General features: G+C 41.5%; 1 protein-coding gene across 1 annotated transcript; it reads left to right on the forward strand.

The window, feature by feature from the left end:
- The first annotated feature begins 4,725 nt into the window (after positions 1–4,725).
- On the forward strand, positions 4,726–21,053 carry LOC133423235 (ankyrin repeat and EF-hand domain-containing protein 1-like). Its single transcript, XM_061713399.1, has 8 exons — positions 4,726–5,034; positions 5,889–6,050; positions 10,220–10,419; positions 12,221–12,370; positions 12,450–12,573; positions 14,634–15,411; positions 17,436–17,662; positions 20,656–21,053. The coding sequence occupies exons 1-8, from the start codon at positions 4,845–4,847 to the stop codon at positions 20,814–20,816; spliced, it is 1,992 nt and encodes a 663-aa protein (XP_061569383.1). The 5' UTR covers positions 4,726–4,844; the 3' UTR covers positions 20,817–21,053.
- Positions 21,054–21,525: the final 472 nt, after the last annotated feature.

A 21,525-nucleotide genomic window follows, 5' to 3' on the forward strand; every position in this document is an offset into this window, starting at 1 on the left:
TAAAGTTTAACGGACGGCAGAAAACCAACCCCCGACCCGACGTGCTGTCTGTTTGGTCGGCAGGACGTTAAAAAGCGATAAAAAAAGGATTTAAAGGTGTCTGAAACGAGCGACAGAGAGCCCCAGGTAAGAGCTGAGATTAATACTTACTGTTGGTCCGGCCAGTACTCGAGTTGTAAAAAAAAAATCAGGGGGGATGGTGGATTTTATCATATGGGGACAGATAATTTGTGCTGATTACAAATAATATAATATATTACAAATAATAGCAGTGACCAAAACACCTGCAGAAATACTGCAGGAATGACATAGCAGCAGTTATATCCACTGGGCTTACATCAAATACATCAAAACACAACAATAAAAAACACTTTTCTGAACTTATCAATATGACTCTGTCCTTCACAGGATAAGTTAAATGGATCACTGCAAAAACTCAAAATCTTAACAAGAATATTTGTCTTATTTATAGTTAAAATGTCTCATTTCAGTAAAAAAAATCTCATTACACTTAAAACAAGACTCATCACTGGAAAAAACAACAATTTTCACCTGTTTCAAGTAGATTTTCACTTGAAATAAGTAGAAAAATCTGCATGTGGAACAAGATTTTATTGCTTATAATGAGAAGATAAATCTTGTTCCATTGGCAGATTTTTCTACTTATTTCAAGTGAAAATTTACTTGAAACAGGTAAAAATTGTCAAATAAGTTATTTTTCTGGTGTTATTTTTCTGGTGATGACTCTAAATGTTGAAATAGCAGTAAAACCACATTCATTGATGAAATGACATCAGGGATGGAAAGGGGGGATGGCAGTTTTACAGGGGGGGATGATTTTGACCGTTTTTATTTCAGGGGGGATGCCATCCCCCCTAATCCCCCCTCATCCTCCCTCATCCCCCCTCATCCCCCCTCATCCTCCCTCACCTCCAGTACTGGGTGCGTCCGTTCACGTTCACGTCCACGTCAAGTTCATGCAATGATTTCATGGTATAAGTTCATGATATTTGTGGATTGTAGAAGAGCCAGGATTCAGTCAGATAGTTTTTCCATAATGAGAGACGAAGTGGAGGTGGTGGCGGTGTATATTTATATTTTACTTCTTAAGGAAGCCTACGCCCTTCAGCGTCTGCAGCAAGATGTTGAATATTTTTTCATTAGCATTTCCTGTTGGAGTTCAATCATATCTGCAGTCATCTGTTGGGGATGTGTTGGTCTCTATGCCTCTATGTTGGTCAGAAAGATTCACATCTTAGCTTGAATGAATGCTTAGAAGGCCCCCTTTAAAATGATACCAAACACAATATTGTGACACATTGACAGATTTCCTGTACATGAGTCTAAACCAGGATATGCACCAGCATCTAAAATGTAATTTTTTCTGAACTTCATGAGCTGATAACTGATACAGCTGCCACTCAGGAAGGTTTTAATACCAGAATATCATCTATAGACATGGATCTTTTCAGAAATCATCACAGGTGTCAAGTAACGAAGTACAAATACTTCGTTACCTTACTTAAGTAGAAATTTTGGTTATCTATACTTCACTGGAGTAATTATTTTTCAGACGACTTTTAACTTTTACTCCTTACATTTTCACGCAATTATCTGTACGTTTTACTCCTTACATTTTAAAAAACGCCTCGTTACTCTATTTCATTTCGGCCTTTAAATAAAAACTATCCAGTTAAATTGCTCCATCCGGATAGAGTGAATTTGGTTGTGGTTGTTTCAGATGTTCTTGTCCAGTTTTGTTCTTCCATCCGTTCCCTCAGATTCCTGCAACTAAACTTGGATGTACATTCCAATAAAGGTTAGGATAAATGATAACATGCCTCTGAAGTTTGACTTTTTGCACCATTACAATACTTATAGGCAACTAGTCATCATATCTCCTGCTCTCTGAAACACATGTTGATGCTCAATAGTACACATATATGGTTCTTTAATATATTTGCATTATACTAAGATGCATTCATTTTCAATGGCTTTTGTCCTTAATGGCTTTTTTTTCCCTTACATTACTCTTACTTTTATACTTTAAGTAGTTTTGAAACCAGTACTTTTATACTTTTACTTGAGTAAAAAACTTTGAGTTGATACTTCAACTTCTACAGGAGTATTTTTAAACTCTAGTATCTATACTTCTACCTGAGTAATGAATGTGAATACTGAAGACACCTCTGAAAATCATAAGTAAGTTTTGTCACCTTAAGTGGTGCTGATATCTGGTCTGGCCCATGGACTAAATCATTTAAATCAATACAGTTAGAATTAGAAAGCAGCGGTCGCGGTGACGCAGATCGCGTCACGGCCCGGATTCCTCGCGTGGCGTTGCCATGGAGACGAATTTGTTTCCTTCCTCCGGCTCGCACAAGTGAACGGTTGCGCTTTTTAAAGTTTAACGGACGGCAGAAAACCAGCCCCCCGACCCAACGTGCTGTCTGTTTGGTCGGCAGGACGTTAAAAAGCGATAAAAAAAAGGATTTAAAGGTGTCTGAAACGAGCGACAGAGACCCCCAGGTAAGAGCTGAGATTAATACTTGCTGTTGGAGCAACCAGTACTCGAGTTGTAAAAAAAAATCAGGGGGGATGGTGGATTTTATCATATGGGGACAGATAATTTGTGCTGATTACAAATAATATAATATATTACAAATAATAGCAGTGACCAAAACACCTGCAGAAATACTGCAGGAATGACATAGCAGCAGTTAAATGCAGCTTTCTGTAAGCTTTAAATATCCACTGGGCTTACATCAAATACATCAAAACACAACATTAAAAAACAGTTTTCTGAACTTATCAATATGACTCTGTCCTTCACAGGATAAGTAAAATGGATCACTGCAAAAACTCAAAATATTAACAAGAATATTTGTCTTATTTCTAGTTAAAATGTCTCATTTTAGTAAAAAAATCTCATTACACTTAAAACAAGACTCATCACTGGAAAAAAAACTACAATTTTCACCTGTTTCAAGTAGATTTTCACTTGAAATAAGTAGAAAAATCTGCCAGTGGAACAAGATTTTATTGCTTATAATGAGAAGATAAATCTTGTTCCATTGGCAGATTTTTCTACTTATTTCAAGTGAAAATTTACTTGAAACAGGTGAAAATTGTCAAATAAGTTATTTTTCTGGTGTTATTTTTCTGGTGATGACTCTAAATGTTGAAATAGCAGTAAAACCACATTCATTGATGAAATGACATAAGGGATGGAAAGGGGGGATGGCAGTTTTACAGGGGGGGGGGGGTGATTTTGACCGTTTTTATTTCAGGGGGGGATGATTTTGACCGTTTTTATTTCAGGGGGGTTGATTTGGACCGTTTTTATTTCAGGGGGAATGATTTTTGACCGTTTTTATTTCAGGGGGGATGAATTTGACCGTTTTTATTTCAGGGGGGATGATTTTGACCGTTTTTATTTCGGGGGGGGATGATTTTGACCGTTTTTATTTCAGGAGGGGATGATTTTGACCGTTTTTATTTCAGGGGGGATGATTTGGACCGTTTTTATTTCAGGGGGGATGAATTTGACCGTTTTTATTTCAGGGGGAATGATTTGGACCGTTTTTATTTCAGGGGGGATGATTTGGACCGTTTTTATTTCAGGGGGAATGATTTGGACCGTTTTTATTTCAGGGGGGATGAATTTGACCGTTTTTATTTCAGGGGAGATGATTTTGACCGTTTTTATTTCAGGGGGGATGCCATCCCCCCTCATCCCCCCTCAAGTCCAGTGGGTGCGTCCGTTCACGTTCACGTCAAGTTCATGCAATGAGTTCATGGTATAAGTTCATGATATTTGTGGATTGTAGAAGAGCCAGGATTCAGTCAGATAGTTTTTCCATAATGAGACACAAAATAGAGGTGGTGGCGGTGTATATTTATATTTTACTTCTTAAGGAAGCCTACGCCCTTCAGTCTGCAGCAAGATGTTGAATTTTTTTTCATTAGCATTTCCTGTTGGAGTTCAATCATATCTGCAGTCATCTGTTGGGGATCTGCATCTGAACCAGAGACATAAAGGAACTCAGCAAACTGATAAAAAGAACGCTGGTTCTGTTCTGGAGCCTCTGGGGATGACTGTGTGCGAAGGAGAATAGTTCATAAAATGCGGAACCATAAATCAGCTCCGGAGCCGGCAGGAAGAAATCCCGAAATTTTCGGAGCAAATTTCTTAACAGGCGTAGCTACAACTGTTAGATTTCATCTATTAAACCAACATTTATCTTCCTAAATGATTTAATTCAGCCAGCGGTAATTCTCCACAGAGCTGCAGGTTTCTCCCCAGGACGACGGCACAGGTTGACCTGGGGATCACGTCTGTACTCCGGCTGCTGCTGCTGCTGCTGCTGCTGCTGCTGCTGCTGCGCCCCGGTCTCATCATCGCCGAAAACATCGGGTCAAATTTCTTAACAGGCGTTATTTGAATAAACTGAGCCCAGGTTGGGGATCTTAACGGTTACTTTTACGCCTGAAAAAATATTAAAACTTAATAAAGTGGCATATTAACAGCGCTACAGCTGAAATTAAAACAGCTTTTGGCTCTCAGCTTCCTGATTCTAGGGGTAGGGATGAAAACGAGGGGTAGGGGGAGAATTGGGACAGGCCCCTGGGAAGATTTCAAGTGCCCTAAAATCTATCCCTTCTTTTTTAGGGGTAGTGAAGAAAAGAAGGGCGAGTGAAAGAAAGTAGGGGGTGTATTGGGATTGGGCCTTAAATCATAAAAACTGCTCCAAAAATGGATTTCCCTTTGGGGATAAAGCGTCTTTGAATTTGAATTAAAATAAAAGCTCTCCTTTGTCTTGCTTTGCCTCTCTGGCTGCAGAATGAGTGAGAGTGTGGCACAGGACCGGCTGCAGCTCCTGCAGACTTACCGCCTGCTGCAGTGGATCCGTAACGACAATCAGGCTGAGGTAGAGAGGATCCTGGACCTCGGGGTGAAAGGTCTTATCAATCTGACGGCGCCGCAAGACGGCATGGGGGCCCTCCACCTGGCAGTCTCACTCAATCGTTCAGGTGATTAATCTTTTTCTTGCTTGAAAATGAAAGTCTTGAATAAGCCTTAGAATGAAGACAACACATGCTGAATGTTTCTATATTAGTTATACTGTAACTGACGGAATAATTTTTTTTTCATTATGCACTTCGAAAAGGAAGTCGAAATGTCGAGAAAAAAGTCGATATGTTGAGAAAAAAGTCGAAATGTTGAGAAAAAAGTCAGAATGTCGAGATTAATGTTGAAGTCCAATCTCGAGAAAAAAGTCGAAATGTTGAGAAAAAAGTCGAAATGTTGAGAAAAAAGTCAATATTTTGAGAAAAAAGTCAAAATGTTTAGAAAAAAGTAAAAATTTTGAGAAAAAAGTCAGAATGTCGAGATTAATGTTGAAGTCCAATCTCGAGAAAAAAGTCAAAATGTTGAGAAAAAGGTTGAAATGTTGAGAAAAAAGTCGAAATGTTGAGAAAAAAGTCGAAATGTCGAGAAAAAAGTCGAAATGTCAAGATTAAAAAGGAAAGGAATAAGGAAGAAAAAAGGAAAAAAAGAAGAAAAAAAGAAAAAGATAAAAAAGAAAAAGATAAGAAAGAAAAAAAACAAGAAAAAAATGAGAAAAAAGAAAAAAAAAATAAGAAAAAAAGACAAAAAAAGGAAAAAAAGAAGAAAAAGAACATTTGTGAAAAAGCTCCAGGGAGCCTCTTCGGCGGCACTAAAGAGCCGCATGCGGCTCTAGAGTTGCCGACCCCCAGACTTAGTTAGACGATATTAAGCATCTGAAACTCTAGAGTCTTGGTTGGATAACCAAAGAGAAATCAAGTGATCATAAGAATCCAATTAGCCTCCTCATTATTTCTCTACTTTCTCTTTCAATTCCCAGAGCTTGTGGACTTCCTGTTATCCCGTCGAGCCCTGCCCGATATCCAAGACAATTTGGGGCGTACCCCTGTTATGTTGGCTGTTGAGGTGGGAAATCTACCCATGGTGACCCGGTTGGTCCAGAACCAAGCTGACATGAAGCTCCTGGACGGTGAAGGCAAAGGTAAGGCTGTCGCCGCGAACCGCTGAGAGAGTTCTTTTTATTTTTTATTCATCCTTTATTTATCCAGGAAAGTCCCATTGAAATACAATATCTCTTCTGCCAGGGAGTCCTGGTCAAGATGGCAGCAGAAAAATAAATTCAGTTTCATATAAAAGAAAATACATACAAGGACAAGTAACTTTACAAAAAGAATAAAAAGATATCAAAACATGAAATAAACAAACATAAAACATACAAGGATCAGAAAGCTAAAAAGAATTCATGACAAATAATGGCACTTGATTAAAAACAATGACATTTTTCCGTGAAAACTGATTTTAACATATGTTTGAACATGTTAAGAGAGGGTAAATATTTCAAGTTGAGTATGTGTTGTAGCTCATTCCAAGCTTGCGGTGCATAAAAGGAAAAGGCCGATTTACCCAACTCTGTTCGAGTGCTTGGGACCATGAGGAGAATTTTCTCTGATGATCTGGGGCCTCATTTATAAAAGAGTGTGTAGGATTCATATTAAAAGTGCACGTAAACTCAAAAGCCAAAAATGGCGGGCGCAAAAAAAAAATCCTGATTTATAAAACCGCGTGCACGCACACTTGCACGCACACTTGCACGCACACTTGCACGCACACTTGCACGCACACTTGCACGCACACTTGCACGCACACTTGCACGCACACTTGCACGCACACTTGCACGCACACTTGCACGCAATGTTCTCTTTATAAATCACAGTCCAGCTGGAAGGTTGCGCAGCTGAATCCGCCTCATATCCCGCCCTCTACACGCCCACTTTTTTACCATATATGGGCAATGCAAAGTAGTTCATGACTGTATTTGCATATGAATGAGCCTGCTGAGCATGCGCAACGGCTTCCTGCAGTCTGTTTGCGCGCCAGGATGAATGAGACGTGTCGAGCCACCGTGCCACTAAATTTCACAGAGAATGAGCTCGAGATGTTGTGGATGAGGTGGAGGACAGGAAAACCACATTATTTGGTGGTCACAGTAAAAATAGAAAAAGTATATAAATAGTATAAAATAAAGCGAGTGAGTGGCAGCACATCGTTGCTGCGCTAAACACTGTGAGTGCCACGGACAGATGGTGCAGGAAAAAAAGAAGTGGTGTGATTTGAAGGTGGAGGCCAAGAGTTACGGAGCCCTTAAAGGGACACAGATTTTTTTTATATATATAATGAGTTTTACGTGCGTGCGTGAAACCATTAAGGCTGATTTATGGTTCCGCGTTACACCAACGCAGAGCCTACGCCGTAGGCTCTGCGTTGGTGTAACGCGGAACCATAATTTATGTTTACGCACACGCGTAAAGGTTTCATGCGCGCGTAAAACTCATTATATATATAAAATAAATCTGAGTCCCTTTAGGGGCTCCGTAGAGTGGCCCGGCACTCATTTGTTCTGTCCTCAGTCACTCTCCAGTTGTCGCGGTGGGTGATGAGGAGGTTCCCTGCGTGTCCTGCACCGCGGCTCCAGCAGCAGCAGAGTCCTGACTGACGCTGTGCTTCACACACAGAGGGACACGATCAGCGCTATTATATTATAAGTCAGATATGTGATGACATTATTAAGAGTATGACATGAATCTGGCTTCATTTCACCACCTCACCGCCTGCGTCGCCAGTTCCCCATATCTTCAGACTGTTCCTGCGGGAGGGTCAGGGTTGGCGTAAAGATACGCACATTTTTTGGTTAGTTTTTTCTTTTTAAATCCCAACCTTTGCATAGAAGGTGGCTCGCGCATCTTTCAGCCCTGTTTTGTGCTCAAGCGAGCTTTATAAATGAGGGCCCTGGTGTTATAGCTACTAGAGTAATATTTTAATAAATTGGATTTGTACAGCGGTAGTTTACCCAGTAATGCTTTTGCAATAAATATTAACATATGCTGAGAGAGTTAGGGTTAGGTTTAGGTTAGGCTCAGGGTTAGGGTAAGGTTTAGGGTTAGGGTCAGCTGACAGCTGTATGAAAAGTGCAGCTTCAGTACTAAATAGAGGTTAAAAGTTATAAACATAGCAAATTATGCGAAACATTTACAGAGTAAGAAAAGAGATGGATGCGGCTCAAAAAAATGATGATGGGAAGAGTCTGCTTTCAGATCTCTTAGACGTCTGGACAAAGATCCATATTTCTCACTGATGCTTGTGCTCAGAGCCTTCAGGGTGGGACATTTGTTCATTTCCTGGGATATGATTTTCACACTGTTATTTTATACTTTTAGTGTTCTCAAAAAAAGAAAAGCCACACTACTGGTTCCTTCTGACTCCCTTCTGTAAGATCAGCCTGTTTTTGATGCATATCAGAATCTCTTCTTGGAAACTATTCCCACCTCCCGGTCGCTGTTGCCCGCTCCATCTCTGTTGCCAAAAGCTTTCTTCAACTTTCCCTTCTCCTTCTAGATGTGTCTTTGTTATTCTCTGAACGTATCAGCCAACATTTGAAGTAGATCAAAAACATGTACTCAAAGTTGTCCTAACACAAGAACGGATATTGTTCAAAATTCCTGCGTGCAAGGGTTTTTGATCCACTTCAGATGTTGATTACTGTGTATAATCTATCATGAACTGTCTGACAGAGTGACAGATGAACACAGGCAACTGTCTTTGAAAAGAAAAACACAGGTTCCTCTGTCATGAAGGCAGCTGCTTATATACAATAATGCTATTAGTTTTAAATGGAATAATTCGATCAACAAATGCTCCACTTTCTTTGTTTTTTTGTCTTTATTTGTCGAGGTGAGATTGATGTTCTCATGCGAACCCTCCAAGTTAACTCACTTCCTCGTGTTGTCTTACATCTCATGCAAATGCACGTTACTTCTGTTTAGATATTGATGAGTTGGTCGTATCCATGGCAACGCCAGTCTCTATGAATTGTGCCCCAAGTCTGTAAATCCTCCGAAAGTCATTTTTTCTGAGAGGAATGAACCAATAAAGGAAGAAAAGAAGGAAGGCAGGACATTATTTGTGCAGATTCACATGTAAATACATGTGCTGTTTGCTTTACAGTATTTAATTTCTTACGACGATACGTACAGTATGCACATGTGGGTGGGTTTGTGTGTCCGGCCCCCGCGGATAATTACAGATCAAGTCCTAGTCGTGATCCCCCGTTGAGAAAACCTGAGTAACCAGAGTAACTTGAACCAGCACCCACTTACAGGTCTCGTCTGCAGCAGGGCGATGACTTTCAGGAGCCACTAAAGTTCAATTATTCAGCGCTGCTTTGAAATGATCTGCATTATTTTAGACCAGGGGAAATCGAAATGTTGAGATTAATGATTAGTACAATCTCGAGAAAAAAGTTGAAATGTTAAGAAAGAAGTTGAAATGTTGAGAAAAACGTCGAAATCTTGAGATTAATGTTTAAGTACAATCTCGAGAAAAAAGTCGAAATGTTGAGGAAAAAAGTCGATATGTCGAGAAAAAAGTCTAAATGTTGAGAAAAAAGTCGAAATGTCGAGAAAAAAGTCGAAATGTCGAGAAAAAAGGCGAAATTTCGAGATTAAAAAGGAAAGGAAAAAAGAAAAAAGGAAAAAAGAAGAAAAAAAGAAAAAGATAAAAAAGAAAAAAACTAGAAAAAAGAGAAAAACAAGAAAAAAAGAGAAAAAAGGAAAAAAAAGAAGAAAAAAAGAGACAAAAAGGAAAAAAAGAAGAAAAAGAACATTTTTGAAAAAGCTCCAGGAGCCACTACGGCAGCGCTAAAGAGCCGCATGCGGCTCTAGAGCCGCCGGTTGCCGACCCCCGACTTAGTTAGACGATATCAAGTATCTGAAAGCTAAAAAGAATTCATGACAAATAATGGCACTTGATTAAAAACAATGACATTCTGTTAAAACTGATTTTAACATATGTTTGAACATGTTAAGAGAGGGTAAATATTTCAAGTTGAGTATGTGTTGTAGCTCATTCCAAGCTTGTGGTGCATAAAAGGAAAAGGCCGATTTACCCAACTCTGTTCAAGTGCTTGGGACCATGAGGAGAATTTTCTCTGACGATCTGGTGTTAATTTTGAGATTAATGTTGAAGTACAATTACGAGAATAAAGTCGAAATGTATTTCAACTTTATTCTCGAAATGTCGACTCACATTTCATGCTGAATTCTGTCCTTTTTTCTGAGCTTTTGCACTTGTGCTCCTCCGTTTGTTCCCGCTCAGGTGTGCTGTTCTACTGCAGCTTACCCACCCAGAGCCACACCTCCTGCCTGCAGGTGGCGCTGGAGAACGGCGCGGATGTCAACAACGTGTCAGCAGACGGGGTTCATGTCTTCCAGCAGATGTGTGAAAAAGCCCCCGAGTGCACCCCGCAGTGTCTCATCATGGTGGAGGCCGGCGCAGACCCCAGCGCCGTTAATAAGGTAGAAGCAGTTAAGATAAGGGGGGGGGGCAGGAAGAGTGTTTTAAGGCCCAGTCCCAATCCCCCCCACTACCCCTACTTTTCAGCACTACCCCTAAATTTTGCGCGTTCCCATGAGGGTAGTGGTGTCCCAATTCCTCTTTGCATGTAGGGCTAGTGGCGAAATCCAGGGGTAGGGGGCATCAATCTAGCCCGGGGGTCGACAACCCGCGGCTCCAGAGCCGCATGCGGCTCTTTAGCGCCGCCCTAGTGGCTCCCTGGAGCTTTTAAAAAAATGTTTGACCTTTTTTCCCTTTTTTTCTTCTTTTTTCTCTTTTTTCCTTTTCTTTCTTCTTTTTTTCAATTTTTTTTCCTTCTTTTTTCCCTTTTTCTTACTTTTTCCTTTCCTTTTTAATCTCGATATTTCGACTTTTTTCTCAAAATTTCGACTTTTTTCTCAATATTTTGACTTTTTTCTCAACATTTTGACTTTTTTCTCAAGATTGTAGCCTACTTCAACATTAATCTTGACATTTCTACTTTTTTCTCGAAATTTCGACTTTTTTCTCAATATTTTGACTTTTTTCTCGACATTTTGACTTTTTTCTCAACATTTCGACTTTTGTCTCGAAGTGCATAATGACAAAAAAAATCTTCCCCCAGTTATAACTAATATAGAAACATGCAGCATGTGTTGTCTTCATTCTAAGGCTTATACAAGACTTTTCATTTTTTGCGGCTCCAGACATATTTGCTTTTTGTGTTTTTGGTCCTATATGGCTCTAAAACATTTTGGGTTGCCTACCCCTGATATAGCCCATCACAGCGAGGGTTTTCAGATGCTCACTAGCTGACCGAGGGCTAGAGAAATTTCCCAGAATGCTTTACATCATCGTTGTAGACAGAGAACTGAGGCACTCATGCGGGTAAGATTAATAAAATGCCTTTATTATTGCATGGCTAATCTATTAAAAGCGTGTCTACGCGTTTCAGCCAAACTGGCCTTCGTCAGGAAGGGGCAGGACTTTTGTCTGCCCCTTTTTCCAAGAAATAAATAAAGGACTTTTGTCCTGACGAAGGTCAGAGCCTATACGGCGTAGGTTACGCAGCGACGCGCGCCGTACGCCGTACCCTACGCGTAGGCTCTGCATCGATTTAACGCGGAACCATAAATCAGCTCCGGAGCAGGCAGGCTGTTCTCATCCCGAAAACATCAGAGAACAGGGGTTATTTGGATAAACTGACAATGTACAAATATAAATCAATTTAAAAAACGGTACAAAAAGGAAGTTCTGGGAAGTTATTTGGTTGAGGAGTTATGTTAAGGAAATATTGTGTTTGTTAGCTGGTTAGGTGCAAAGGCACAACCAATGGGAAAATCGGTAGCCTAATAGGTAAATTAGCAGCTATTTATTATTAATATTTATGTTCAAATTATGATAGAGGTAACAAAGGGGCAGGGTTAAATAAGTTTGACTTCTACCTGCTCCTTTTCGGACACTGTTTTTTTTTTCCCTGTTTGTATTACGTTTTTGTTGTTGTTGCTTTTTTTCTGTATGTTTTGAATTTGTTTTAAAATTATATATTTTTTTCCTTATGTGTTCGAAATAAACAATTCAATCAATCAAAAAAAAAAATCAATCAAACTGAGCCCAGGTTGGGGATACCCAAACGTAAACCACGCAGTGACGTAGCAAGTGGTGTCCCAATCCCTAAAGAAGATTACAAGGGCCCTACCTATTTTTAGGGCTAGTGGTAGAAAGTAGGGGGTGTATTGGGATTGGCCCTAAGTAGATGTGGTGTGTGGGATCTCCTCTCCTCAGAACACCGGCATGACGGCGTTAATGGCAGCGGTCAAGGCGGGCTCTCTGGAGCTCGTCAGAGCGATTCTCAGGAGAGGCGGGAACCCCAACGTTATGGACCAGAACCGGCTGACGGCGGTCCACTACGCCGCCATGGTCGGCTGCACCGAGGTGTGGCACACAGTCTGATCGGCCACGCTTTCAGTAATTACATCTGCACTTCTAAGACTAACTTATAACTTGTATGCAGACGATTCAGGTGCTGTCGGCGTACTCGGCAGACATGGGAGAGATCGACTTCACCGGGGCCACGCCCTTACACTACGCCGCTGCCACCGGCAACACCAGCTGCTGCAAGTTCTTAGCACAGAGAGGTACGCGTTCATTTCCGTGAGAACGTTGAACCGAACGCAACATACTGAACTTGTTCAGATCTGCAGATCACGAACTGGAATTTGGACTGTTTTTCATTTCATTTTCATTTTATTCTTTATTTCATTCAAAAAATAAAACAAATAATTCAATACAAATACAAACACAAATGTTCATAAATTGTGAATGAAAAGGGAGCAGAAAGAAGAAGAATCGTATCTAATCTGCCCCTTTTTCCAAGAAATAAATTCACAAATAACATAAATTCATTTAAAAAACAACAACTAAGTAAATAAAAACTTAAATTAAATTCAATTACCGCCGTCTATGGGTATGCCTAACATATTTCATTATATTTACTTAACATACAGACTTTAATTGTTCTTTTGAATGTAATGTTTGATTTGGATTCTCTGTTTTCTTTATTCAGATTGTTCCATAAACCGATTCCTTTCACAGAAACACAACATTCCATCAATTTAGTCCTGAATCTTGTTTTTTTTTACATTTCTTTAAATCTCCCCCCCAGCACAAGCTGTTCCTTTTAAGTTATACTTGCTTTCTCTTTTTTCAAATCTTTTCTGAATGTTGGTTGGTAAAGTTTTTTTATGAGCTTTAAACATAATTTGCAGAATACTATAGTCTACTAATTCATGAAATTTCAACAATTTTAACTGAAGGAATAATGGATTTGTTGTATCTCTATATCGTTTTCTACTGATTATTCTTATGGCTCTTTTTTGCAAAATGAAAATTGACTGAATATATGTTTTACAGGCGTTTCCCCAAACTTCAACACAGTAGGTCAGATATGGAACAATCAGAGTGTTATATAAAATGTACAATGCTTTGTTGTCCAATGAATTCTTTACTTTGTTCAGATTATGTGAGTTTCAGCTTCACTGTTTAGGTCCAATTATTACGGAATACATTTCACAAGCGGGCGGAGCGCACTTTTAAAATACTCGACGAGAGGACGACTTCACACTACATTACCCACGATGCAGTGCACACACTAGCATAGCAACGGGCACCAGCTCCAGCTTTTGGTCCAATATGGTTCTTTCAACATTTTGGGTTGCCGACCCTTGCCCCAGACACTTCCTCCAGCTCTTCCAGGGGGAGTCCGAGACATTCCCAGGCCAGCTGAGAGACATAGTCTCTCCAGCGTGTCCTGGGTCTTCCCCGGGGTCTCCTCCCGGTGGGACATGCCTGGAGATCTCCCTAGGGAGGAGGGACATGCCTGGAACACCTCCCTAGGGAGGAGGGACATGCCTGGAACACCTCCCTAGGGAGGAGGGACATGCCTGGAACACCTCCCTAGGGAGGTGGGACATGCCTGGAACACCTCCCTAGGGAGGAGGGACATGCCTGGAACACCTCCCTAGGGAGGAGGGACATGCCTGGAACACCTCCCTAGGGAGGCGTCCAGCAGGATCCGATACAGATGCCCATCTGCAAGTCCTTGACAATCAAAAAAAGTCATCAAGACCAAGAAGACCCAACAGCCCCAAACGACCCCAGTCCCACCGCCTGCAGCCTTAAGGGGTTTGATTTCCCAGCAACAGGGAGACACTTGATAATGGACTACAATGTTGGAGATTTACAACCTCTGAGTAAAGTTGAAAAGCCACTAGGACAATACATGATTGTATACAGTGAACAGTTTTAGGATAGGGGGGCGTTTCATTTGTACTTCTCACCTAAAAATATTGAAATGAACTGAATTTGAACTAGTTCAAAGTGAAAATGGTGAACTATGAACGTGAACTATTCATTTTTAAACTACGTGAACTGAACTTTGAACTAGTTCATGAGAAGTATGAACTTGCACAATACTGACTCACACGGTGAACCCAAGCTTGATTGGCGGCTTTATGAGTGTCTCCAGGCCGGCCGCTACAGGCTGAGAAAGGGCCCTTTTGTGTTAGATTATTAGAGCCCGGAGTCAGGAAATTACATCAAGCCGAGGAACCCGCCGCTGCGAGCTCAGTCTCGATTTAATACAGGTAACTCTAGCTTGTGTTTATGTTTTTCCCTAAACTCTGTGCTCTGTGTTAAGGTTGTAACCCTAAACTGAAGAACCTGGAGGGCTTGCTGCCTCGTCAGATTGCCAAGGACTCGGGTCACAAAGCAGCAGCCATGGAGCTGCGTAAAGCAGAGAAGCAGCAGGGGAAAAGCAGCAGCGAGTCCAGCGACGCCTCCCCGACGTCAGCGCTCTGGGCGCTGACCCTCCACGACTGGTCCCACGAGTGTCAGGCCGACCTGCAGCGAGCCTTTGGGGACGCCTCCCACGCGGTCGACGTGTGCACCTTCACGTCCGTGTTGCAGGAGCTGAAAGCGCCGGTGGACCTGGATCAGCTCGGTAAAGTCGTCTCAGCCCACGACACCAACACACAGGGATGCATCGACCTTGACGACTTCCTCAAAGGTGCCAAGTACATCCAGAAAGCCTTTCTCCTCTCCTCGTACATGCCGAAAAAGGAAAAGGCCGCAAAAGGAGCGGAAGGAGGGAAGAAGAAGAAGGAGAAAAGTAAATCTTTCCTCCCGCCCATTTGCATCATGCCAATAGAGAAAATGCCCCGGCGGCCGGACGGAGGCCCTCCCTACTTCATGATCGAAAAATACTTCAAGGGCCCGGACGGGTGGTGCCCTGACAAACCAGACAAAGTATACGTCAACATCAACGACTGTGTGAAGAATGGAGACCTGAAGTCGCTGGAGCTCGCCTTCAGCCAGGGGGTGCCGGTGGACGTCCAGGATGAGTATTACGACTCGCCGCTGATGACGGCCTGCTGCAGCGGGCGCCTCCAGATGGTGCAGTACCTCCTCAGCTGCGGGTGAGAAAACTCCTCTCTCCCCAAGGTTTTGGTTCAATTCAATTTATTTGTATAGCACAGGGGTCGGCAACCCGCGGCTCCAGAGCCGCATGCAGCTTTTTTTCTTCCTTTATTCTCTTTTTCCTTTTATTTCTTCTTTTTTTCCTTTTTTCTTACTTTTTCCTTTCCTTTTTAATCTCGACATTTCAACTTTTTTCTCGACATTTCGACTTTTGTCTCAAGATTGTACTTCAACATTAATCTTGACATTTCTACTTTTTTCTCGAAATTTCTACTTTTTTCTCGACATTTCGACTTTTTTCTCGACATTTTGACTTTTTTCTCAACATTTCGACTTTTTTCTCGACATTTCGACTTTTGTCTCAAAATTGTACTTCAACATTAATCTTGACATTTCGACTTTTTTCTCGAAGTGCATAATGAAAGAAAAATCTTCCCCCAGTTCTAACTAATATAGAAACATGCAGCATGTGTTGCCTTCATTCCAAGGCTTATACAATACCTTTTGTGGCTTCAGACATATTTGTTTTTTGGGTTTTTGGTCCAATATGGCTCTTTCAACATTTTGGGTTGCCGACCCCTGGTATAGCATCAAATCATAACAAAGGTCATCTCATGACGCTTCACAACACGAAAAACAGAGATAAAATTGATCCGATATAACCAGTACTGGAGTTGAGGGGGGATGAGGGGGGATGAGGGGGATGGCATCGCCGCTGAAATAAAAACGGTCCAAATCATCCCTCCCTGTAAAACTGCCATCCCCCCTTTCCATCCCTTATGTCATTTCATCAATGAATGTGGTTTTACTGCTATTTCAACATTTAGAGTCATCACCAGAAAAATAACACCAGAAAAATAACTTATTTGACAAATTTCACCTGTTTCAAGTAAATTTTCACTTGAAATAAGTAGGAAAATCTGCCAGTGGGACAAGATTTATCTTCTTATTACAAGCAAAAAAATCTTCTTCCACTTGCAGATTTTTCTACCTATTTCAAGTGAAAATCTACTTGAAACAGGTGAAAATTGTTGTTTTTTCCAGTGATGAGTCTTGTTTTAAGTGTAATGAGATTATTTTACTAAAATTAGACATTTTAACTAGAAATAAGACAAATATTCTTGTTAAGATTTTGAGTTTTTGCAGTGATCCATTTTACTTATCCTGTGAAGGACAGAGTCATATTGATAAGTTCAGAAAACTGTTTTTTATTATTGTGTTTTGATGTATTTGATGTAATCCCAGTGGATATTTAAAGCTTACAGAAGGCTGCATTCAACTGCTGCTATGTCATTCCTGCAGTATTTCTGCAGGTGTTTTGGTCACTGCTATTATTTGTAATATATTATATTATTTGTAATCGGCACAAATTATCTGTCCCCATATGATAAAATCCACCATCCCCCCTGATTTTTTTTTTACAACTCGAGTACTGGATATAACACATCATAAAATAATGTATAAAAACATAATCATCAGAAAGGGATCAGCATCAGTGATCAAAGTGATCAGATATACATCATAAAATGTATGTATGAATCCAAATTCAAAACAAATGCTGCTTCGCGCAACTTTTCGCTCACCTTGTAAATCTGGCTATCCCGGTACTTGCTACCGTCTACAAATGCAGAAATGTTCATATCCTTCATTACATTTATGAAGTGATTAGTCTCCTCCTGGTCTTGCGTTTCTCCGTGTTTATAAGAACTTCCTGGACTCAAAATACCAAGATTCCTTGTGAACAGAGCATGCGCAGAAAACAAATTCATGTTCCGTTTGATGGGGATATTCCCTTTGGCGTTTACATGACTGAATATTCAGGTTTTAAAAGGAGTAACCCAGGAGCAAATTCGGGTTATTCAAAGGGGTTATTGGTGTTTACATGGCCGTGCAAATTCGGGTTATTGTCAATATTCGGGTTTTAAATTAGGGTTATTGACTGTATGTAAACGCAGTCACAGTTTGTGGGAACAGGAGGACGTCCCTTTCTGGTAACGTTGTGTTCGGTAACTGCTCCCGACAGGGCTGACGTGAACCTGACCGACCAGTTATTCTGGACACCGCTGCACCACGCCGCTCACGCGGGACACACGGCCATCGCTGAGCTCCTGATCCAGGCGGGGGCCTCCGTAAACGCCCGGACCCTGTGTGGGGGCACGCCCCTCATGGGGGCCATCCAGAGCTGCCGCCCCTCCTGCGTGGAGCTCCTCATCAACGCCGGGGCCAACGTGAACGCAAAGGCCAACTCAGGTTTGACTTCACCTTTGTCGTCTTGTTTGACCTACAAAAGGAATAACTGGAGAATGTATTTATTTTTTTAATTTAACCTTTATTTAACCAGGTAAGTCAGTTGAGAACAGTTTCTCATTTACAATGACGTCCTGGGCAAGAGGGAGCAGAAAGAGTCAAGCACATACAGGACTGTCTCAGAAAATTAGAATATTGTGATAAAGTTCTTTATTTTCTGTAATGCAATTAAAAAAAACAAATGTCATACATTCTGGATTCATTACAAATCAACTGAAATATTGCAAGCCTTTTATTATTTTAATATTGCTGATTATGGTTTACAGCTTAAGATTAAGATTCCCAGAATATTCAAATTTTTTGAGATAGGATGTTTGAGTTTTCTTAAGCTGTAAGCCATGATCAGCAATATTAAAATAATAAAAGGCTTACAATATTTCAGTTGATTTGTAAAGAATCCAGAATGTATGACATTTTTGTTTTTTTAATTGCATTACAGAAAATCACAATATTCTAATTTCCTGAGACAGTCCTGTACAATCACAGTGAAACAAACAATCAAACGCGATATATAAAAACACACAACTAGTGTTGTTTTTGGCAGCCTGTTTCAATTTTATTTTTAGTCTAGTCTTTGGGTAAAGCTATCATTTAGTTTTTAATAGTTTTAGTCACGTTCATACTCCATTTTAGCCGAACCCATTCTACAATTCAAATAATGTTATCTTATTGTTATATTATTACCTTATATATGTTACCTTATAGACTCAAGAATACATACATTCCAGATACGGAAGATGCTCTAATTTGAGTTTACAACATATTTATTTTTCCGCATTTCTCCCCGTCGACGACACATTCAGTTTTCTTTTCCAAGTCTATGTATTTTCATTGACGAAAGCAACTTACCACAACACATTACAAAAATATGAGTAAAAAGTGGTAGTGCTGGTCCAGAGAGTTACAAACAATGATCAGAGATTAATGTTGGGAGTGTATTTTTGAAGGAGGAGAATGGGATGAATGTGTGAAGTTGAAGTGTTTGCTGCAGATGATTCCAATCACTAGCAGCAGCCAACTGAAATGAATTCCGGCCAAAGGAGGTAATTAGTTAATGTAACTGCTTAAACGTAGGTTCTGATTACTGATTACTGATGTTGATATTAAGTAGTGAGCCAGGATATGAAGGGGTGCTTCAGGTGATGGGTTTGTAGATGAAATGATACCAGTGGATCAGTCTATGGGAGTGAAGTGAAGGCCAGTTTACAAGTGAGTAGAGGTTAAAGTGATGGGTATTAACCCTTGTGCTGTCTTCGGGTCAAGGAAGGAAAGAAGGAAGAAAGGGAGAAGAGAAGGAAGGAAGGGAGAAGAGAAGGAAGGAAAGAAGGAAGGGAGGGAGAAGAGAAGGAAGGAAAGAAGGAAGGAAGGAAGAAGAGAAGGAAGGAAAGAAGGAAGGAAGGGAGAAGAGAAGGAAGGAAAGAAGGAAGGAAGGGAGAAGAGAAGGAAGGAAAGAAGGAAAGAAGGAAGGAAGGAAGAAGAGAAGGAAGGAAGGGAGAAAAAAGGAAGGAAGGAAGGAAGAAAAGAAGGAAGCAAGGAAGGAGGGAAGGAAGGAAGGAAGGAAGGAAGAAGAGAAGGGAGGAAAGGAGGAAGGAAAGAAGGAAGGAAGGGAGAAGAGAAGGAAGGAAGGAAGGAAGGAAGGAAGGAAGGAAGGAAGGAAGGAAGGAAGGAAGGAAGGAAGGAAGGAGAGAAGGAAGGAACAGAGAAAAGAAGGAAGGCAGGGAGAAAAGAAGGAAGGAAGGAAAGAAGGGAGGGAGGAAGGAAGGAAGGAAGGAAGGAAGGAAGGAAGGAAGGAAGGAAGGAAGGAAGGAAGGAAGGAAGGAAGGGAGAAAAGAGGAAGGGAAGAAGGAAGGAGAGAGCAGGAGGAAAGAAGAAAGGAAGGGAAAAAAGAAGGAAGAAAGGAAGGAAGGGAATGAAGGAAGGAGAGAGCAGGAAGGAAGGAAGGAAGGAAGGAAGGAAGGAAGGAAGGAAGGAAGGAAGGAAGGAAGGAAGGAAGGAAGGAAGGAAGGAAGGAAGGAGAGAAAGGAGAGAAAGGAGAGAAAGGAGAGAGAATGTAATTTTGACCCGAAGACAGTACAAGGGTTAAAAGGAGCACCTGTAACAAAGCAGATGGCAGTGTGGTAGATGACGTCAAGTTTATTGAGAAGGGATTTGGAGGCAGACCTATAACTATATCACCGTAATCTAGAATTGGGAGGATTGTGATTTTAACTAGAGCTTTGCAGAGTGGGTGAAAGATGCTTCATTGCAAGAAATAAACAAACAATTAGATCTGACTTTAGAGAGTAGTGTATTACTGTAATGTGGATGTCAAAAGAGAGTGAACTGTCAAGCCAGATACCCAGATATTTATAGGAATTGTAGTACTGATCTGTCCAGGGAGGAGATATTGAAAGGGCAGGTGATACGTATTAGATTCCAGTCAAATATCATGCACTTGGCGAAGGTTGGAGAAAGCGTGTTGGATATTGTTGAAGTTAGTTTGCAAGGAAGTCAAGGCAGTGTCCAGGGAGGGAATGGATGTGTACAAGATGGTATCGTCGGCATATAAATGAATGTGCAAACTGCCTGCAGCAGAAGCAATGTTGTTTATGTAGATTTTAAACAGGGTTGGACCTAGAATGGACCCCTGAGGAACACCTTTAGACAGGGATAGTTGGTCAGACAGAAATCCCTCAGCTTTTACAGACTGTACACGACCAGAGCAGTAGCTGTTGAACCATACCAAGCAGTTTTTAGAGAGACCAATATCTTTAAGCCTGTCGAGCAGGATGCTGGGATCCACAGAGAGAATGAAAGCCGACTGTTGTTGCTTGAGAACTCGCCAGCAATAGACAAACATCGTTTAACTAGTTGGCATTATCTTATATGTCATAGAACTCTTTATGTTTTGTTTCCTGGTACGAAATCTCATATCTGTTCATCTTATTTTCCCGCAGGACAAAACTGCGTGGATTTCGCTGTGCAGTTCTCAGGGCCTGAAGTCATCAACTTGGTCAAACTCAAGATGGCTTCACTGCCTGAAGCAAAGGCTGCAGCGAAGGGGAAGGGGGGTAAAAACCAAACGCCTAAATCTGCCAAAAAGAAAGTAGCCAAGTAACTCTGTTACAACCTTTAACATCGACGAACGTCGACGGCAAGTATTAAAAGTTCTCTGATCTGAAGCCCTTTTTGTTTACTCTACTTGTTGTCTGCTTCTTCATCCATCCATCCATCCATCCATCCATCCATGCATCCATCCATCCATCCATCCATCCATCCATCCATCCATCCATCCATCCATTCTTAGCCCAGACCTCCCTCCCCCCAGAAACTTCCTCCAGCGCTCCAGGGGAGTCCGAGACGTTCCCAGGCCAGCTGAGAGACATAGTCTCTCAGCTGGCCTGGGTCTTCCCCGGAGTCTCCTCTCCGTGGGACATGCCTGGAACACCTCCCTAGGGAGGAGGGACATGCCTGGAACACCTCCCTAGGGAGGCGTCCAGGAGGATCCGATACAGATGTCCAAGCCACCTCAGGTGATTCCTCTTCATGTGAAAGAGCAGCGACTCCGAGCTCCTCCCGGGTGACCGAACTCCTCACCCTATCTCTAAGGGAGCGTCCAGCCACCCTGCGGAGGAAACTCATCTCGGCCGCTTGTATCCGCGATCTTGTCCTTTCGGTCACTACCCAGAGTTCATGACCATAGGTGAGGGTAGGGGCGTAGATTGACCGGTAAATCAAAAGCTTCGCCTTTCGACTCAGCTCCTTCTTCACCACGGCGGTCCGGTACATCGACCGCATGACACTGGACCGATCCGTCTGTGAATCTC

This window comes from Cololabis saira, chromosome 22 (genome assembly GCF_033807715.1).
Source record: "Cololabis saira isolate AMF1-May2022 chromosome 22, fColSai1.1, whole genome shotgun sequence".
In the NCBI taxonomy this organism is placed as follows: domain Eukaryota; kingdom Metazoa; phylum Chordata; class Actinopteri; order Beloniformes; family Belonidae; genus Cololabis; species Cololabis saira.

Bases quoted from the DNA above. Each gene is read 5' to 3' on its own strand.
- LOC133423235 (XM_061713399.1), top strand. From the start codon at position 4,845: ATGAGTGAGAGTGTGGCACAGGACCGGCTGCAGCTCCTGCAGACTTAC. The intron at 12,574-14,633 runs GTACGCGTTCAT...CTCTGTGTTAAG, and splicing joins CAAGTTCTTAGCACAGAGAG to GTTGTAACCCTAAACTGAAG. The intron at 15,412-17,435 runs GTGAGAAAACTC...TGCTCCCGACAG, and splicing joins CAGTACCTCCTCAGCTGCGG to GGCTGACGTGAACCTGACCG.